Source organism: Coptis chinensis, chromosome 6 (genome assembly GCF_015680905.1).
Source record: "Coptis chinensis isolate HL-2020 chromosome 6, ASM1568090v1, whole genome shotgun sequence".
Classification (NCBI taxonomy): Eukaryota; Viridiplantae; Streptophyta; class Magnoliopsida; order Ranunculales; family Ranunculaceae; genus Coptis; species Coptis chinensis.
In genome coordinates this window covers 3064371-3069447 of record NC_141461.1, presented here as the reverse complement: position 1 = coordinate 3069447, position 5077 = coordinate 3064371, and the positions used below count along the sequence as shown (strand labels likewise).

Below are 5077 nucleotides of genomic sequence, written 5' to 3'. Positions count from 1 at the left end.
CCAAAGATTTGGAAACCTAGTTTGGATGTGCAACGAAAGGGCGATTAGCATGTCCTAGGTGTGGCGTTAATACATGTGCATATTGGCTAAAGCATAGCAGGAAATTCTCTTACATGGGAAGTCGTAGGTTCCTTCCAGATGATCATCCATATCGTTTGAAGAAAAGTTGGTTTAATGGGAAGCAAGAACACGGGGCTAAGCCAGTTCCTTTGAAGTCTGATGAGATTTTTACTCAGGTAAAATCTATAGAAAATGATTGGGGGAAAGATCCGGAAAAGAATTTGAGAGATGATTGGGGAAAACCTATAGGAAAGAAAAAAAGAAAACGTGGAAAGGGCATACAAGGTAAGCAAAAAAAAACTAGAGGTGCAAAATTGTGGAAGAAACAATCTGTATTTTTTGATTTGCCATACTGGAGATTTCTTTTGTTAACTCATAATCTAGATGTTATGCATATAGAGAAAAACATTTGTGAAAGTTTGCTCGGAACTTTGTTGAATCTGAAAAAAAAAATCAAAGGATAACCTTAAATCTAGGAAAGACTTGGAAGAAATGGGATTAAGACCTGACTTACACCCTATACAGAATGGGAGTAGAACTTTACTTCCTGCATCACAATGCACCTTGTTAAAGAGTGAGAAGCAAATTTTTTGTGAAAGGTTGAAAGCGCTGAAGTTGCCTGATGGGTATAGTTCCAATATATCATACCGTGTTTCCTTGTCTGACTATGCTATATATGACTTGAAGTCTCATGATTACCATGTATTAATGCAACAACTGTTGCCTTTGGCCTTGCGGAATCTCTTACCAAAAGGGCCTAGGAATGCAATTTTCCGACTCTGTTCATTCTTTAATGAACTATGTCAAAGGACTATTGATAAGGAAAAAATGGGAACAAATGGAGGATGAAGTTGTAGTGACAATGTGCTTACTAGAAAGATATTTTCCTCCATCTTTCTTTGACATTATGGTACACTTGACGCTTCATCTTGTGCGGGAGGTGTGCCTTGGAGGACCGGTGCAATTTCGTTGGATGTATCCCTTTGAAAGGTATTATTTTTTTTATTTCCCTGTTATTACTACAATATATTTTAGCTAAAAGATACACCTTTTAGTTTGTAGAGTGTTGCATTATAAACATTTGATTATTCATCGAGTATAGGTATATGAAGGATTTGAAAGCAAGTGTAAGGAATCATGCAAGGCCCGAGGGGTGCATGGCAGAATGTAACTTGGTTGAAGAGAGTGTAACATTTTTTTCCGAGCATATGAAGCGAGTTGATATTAATAATGACCAACCAAGTAGAAATGGAGACTATAATGATGAGTCCACAAAATCCAGTATTCTTGAAGGTAAGCCACTATTGAAGGGGACAATTATTACATTAACAAGAGACATGGTTGAAGCAGCACATCGTTGCATTTTGTTCAATTTCGAGGAAGTTCAGCCGTACATTGAGTAAGTTAATATGTTTAATGTGAAAACTTATATATATATATATATATATATATATATATATATATATATATATATATATATATATATATATATATATATTAATGAACACCTTTTAAAAATGAAAGACACAAAAAATGCTCATCCGCAAGGAACCTCGCTTTTAGGAAGAAATGAAGGTGCTTTAGGAGCAAAGCATCTTTGAAACGCTCAATGAGTGGTTTAAGCTTGAGGTGAAGAAGCAGGTTTTGTTATCTAAATTTATAGAAGTTTTAATCGATGTAAGATTTTGACTTTCAATTTTTGTTTGTCTTTAGATTGAAAATGAGAAAAAAAACCAAACATGTATCTGATATGTTGGATTGGCTCTCGGATGGACCTTGTTGCGATGCTTGGAGCTATAAAGGTTATTTGATAAATGGCTACCGCTTCCACATAAAGGATGGAGAAAAAGGAACTCAAAACTCGAGTGTCATTGTCACTAGTAGCTTGTGTAGGGCAAGTGCTAAAGACACCGGACAAATCGAGGAAGATGTGACATATTATGGTGTGATAAAACAGATAATTTTGCTAGATTATGGTGTTTTTCAATACCCATTATTTAATTGTGATTGGGCAAACGTGGGAAGTGGGATCAAAGTAGAAGAGGGATTCACATTAGTTAATCTGCATCAAAGTTTAACACACAAGCAAGACCCTTTTTATCCTTGCATCCCAAGTCAACCAGTTTTCTACTCACGAGAATCACATGACAGCAGTTGGTTTGTGGTTTTGAAAGCACCTTCTCATGGATTCCGTGATTTTTGAATGTAGTACGGAGGAGGACCTTAGCAATGTGCTGCACCACCACCTTTTGCAAGTGTGGAGCTAGTTAATGACATCGAAGGTGATGTAGAAGGCTAAGTCTATAAGCGTCAAGATTGTGAGGGAACTTGGGTGCTAAAAAAAGAAGAAATAGAGTGTAATTGGGTCCGTTTGTTTTCATTTTGTCCATTTAGACTGATTATTATGTGGTTTTGTTTTGTCTATTTAGTTATTGACTTTATTATGTTTTGTGAGTGCTTCTTATAATGGTGCAAGGCATGTTGTGTTATGGTCATGATCAAATTATGTACTTTATTTTACCTAAGTGCCATGTATATGATTGTTTTGTTTTTGTCAGACGTATTTTCTAATCTTTTCAATGCATGTGAAGAATGGCAAAGGAAAAGACTAGAGAACTAACCCCGTAAGATAGATATTTTGATTCTCTCTCAATTTTTTATTCGCCTTTGTATTTGTAGTAATTTAATTTTGTTTTCTTCTGTTTGTTTTGATTTTCTAGTACCAAAAAGCGGCAAGAGCTAAGGTTCAAAAGTTTAAAAGAGCACTTGTAGAAGCATCTAAGAAAAGTGGACGTGCACATTCAGGTTTGTGTATATTGTTAATTTCCACTTAGAAAAATAATTATGCTTCGGTTGTGATTGTGTCATTAAGGTGTGGTTGTAAGTATATTAAACCAATTTATTTTGTCATGTACAAGGTTCCAAAAGTCCAAATAAAGTTTATGGTAAGAAAGTTCAAGAAGTGGAAAGGTTGCCAAGGGATATGGAAAAGCTACCAAGTGAGCAACAAAATGGAAATCATGACCGAAATGGAAGATGATGAATGGTTGGAAAACCACTATGAAAATGACTACTGAAGGAGAAGGTAATGCATCGAGAAGGTTCGAATGATCTTCACCAACCAATACCGGGGCCGACAAAACTGAATCAATTGGATCCAAAAAGCTCAAAAAACTTGTGCTTGACTTTAATGAAAAAGGTCTACCTATAGGTCCTAATTGAACTTATACAAAGAGTTACTTGGGCAAAGTAGCAAGGGATCGCGCTCCAATTGGCTATCCTACTTGGCATAAAGTAACACCTGAGATTAAGGACAAAATGTGGACTGTTATAAAGGTAAATTTCTTTATTTACATGGCAAGTTATATATTATTAAAGAAATATAGTAATATTTGTTTATGCATCTTTTTACAGCAACATTTTGTAGCACCAGAACGTGCTAGAAAACAGACTTTTAAGTCTATTGGGAAGCTCTGGCGTGGGTTCAAAACAAAATTGAGATCAAGAATTTATGATGCATATGATACTGACCAAGCTAGAATTGCACATTGCCCAACTGATGTAAAACTACCTGATTGGAAAGCATTTGTTGCAAATTGTTCACGTGAAGGATACAAGGTATTCATCATACATTATATGGGTTATAAAATCCATTTTGCATATCAAGACTCATATATTATTTTTTTTGTAGAAACTAAGGGAAAATGGGAAGAAGGCAGTTCAACACCACAAGATGCCCCATACTTGTAGTCGTAAAGGTTATGCAAGATTGGAAGATGAGTTGGTAATTGAATGATCTATTTTTGACTTGTGAAGATTTTTCCCCTTAAGAGTACTTAATATATATATGTGAAATGTTTTATATACTTGTTTTGTAGAGGCGTAAAAGGGTAAGATTGGTAAGCCCTGTTACAAGAGGTAATCTGTATGGGTTGCAGGCCACAAGAGGAAAAATGGAGAACCAGTAAATGAGTTTGCTAAAGAGAAAATAGTATGTCGTTCACTGTTCATAAAATATTTTCTAAGATAAAAGGCATGCTTATTCGATTTCCATGCGACTCTAGTTATATTATTTATTCTTGTTGTTGTTGTTGTTGCCAAGTAGGATAAGTTGAATGAAATAGACTGTGATATAGAATGTGGAAGAGGAGATGCCCTCTCACAAGTTTTAGGTCCTGATCCTAATGGGCGTGCGCGTGGAGTGGGATATGGAGTTACTCCATCTACTTTGTATGGTATCCAACAATGCAATGGGAGGATGAGTGAATTGCAGGAGAAATATGATGATGTATTGGAAGAAATGTCTTCTATCAAGAAACTTGTTGCCAAACTATTGAATAGTGAAGAGGTATTCCAATTTGTTTGGGGATTCCATATATACTTTTGTTTTGATTTACTAACATCAAAATTATTTTCAGCCAAACCATTCGATGCGTTCAACCTTCTCCGGAGGTGGCAATGAACCCTCAAAGTCCATCTTCCCAAAGCAATCACAATCTGAATTCGTATGCATACAATGTTGGATTCTATTTTTTTTTTTTTTTTTTAAATTTCAAATTCCTAGATTTACATTTATATTATTGTTTCCTTATATGTTTTCGCAGGGGACGGACTAAATCGAAAAGATGTGTCTCTTGAAAAGATCTCTTGAGGGTCGACGCGTGACCACCAAAGTCCATCCGCCCCAAGCAATCAAAATTCAAGAAGTTTTCCATGTTAAATCCTATTTCATTAAATTTGAAATTTTCATTGCTTTTTATTTTTCCTTTCATGTTTTCGTAAAGGGTGGGGCTAAATCCAAAGTTGTATCTATGCAAAGACCTACTCATCAGGCTCAACGTGACCATCAAAGTCCATCTGCCCAAAGCAATCAAAATCTGATTTCCGTATGTTATCCTTGCTAAATGCTATTTCATTTAACATGTGAATTTCTAGAGTCATGTATGTATATCTTTTTGTTTTCATACAGGGTACTAAATCCAAAGTTGTGAAGTGCAAGTTGTTTAGACTTGTTCCC

At 35.5% G+C, this 5077-nt stretch overlaps 1 protein-coding gene across 1 annotated transcript; it reads left to right on the top strand.

The window, feature by feature from the left end:
- Window positions 1-3305: 3305 nt before the first annotated feature.
- On the top strand, window positions 3306-3856 carry LOC147490760 (uncharacterized). Its single transcript, XM_086567104.1, has 3 exons — window positions 3306-3396; window positions 3475-3678; window positions 3752-3856. The coding sequence occupies exons 1-3, from the start codon at window positions 3379-3381 to the stop codon at window positions 3854-3856; spliced, it is 327 nt and encodes a 108-aa protein (XP_086423230.1). The 5' UTR covers window positions 3306-3378.
- The last annotated feature ends 1221 nt before the right edge of the window (window positions 3857-5077 follow it).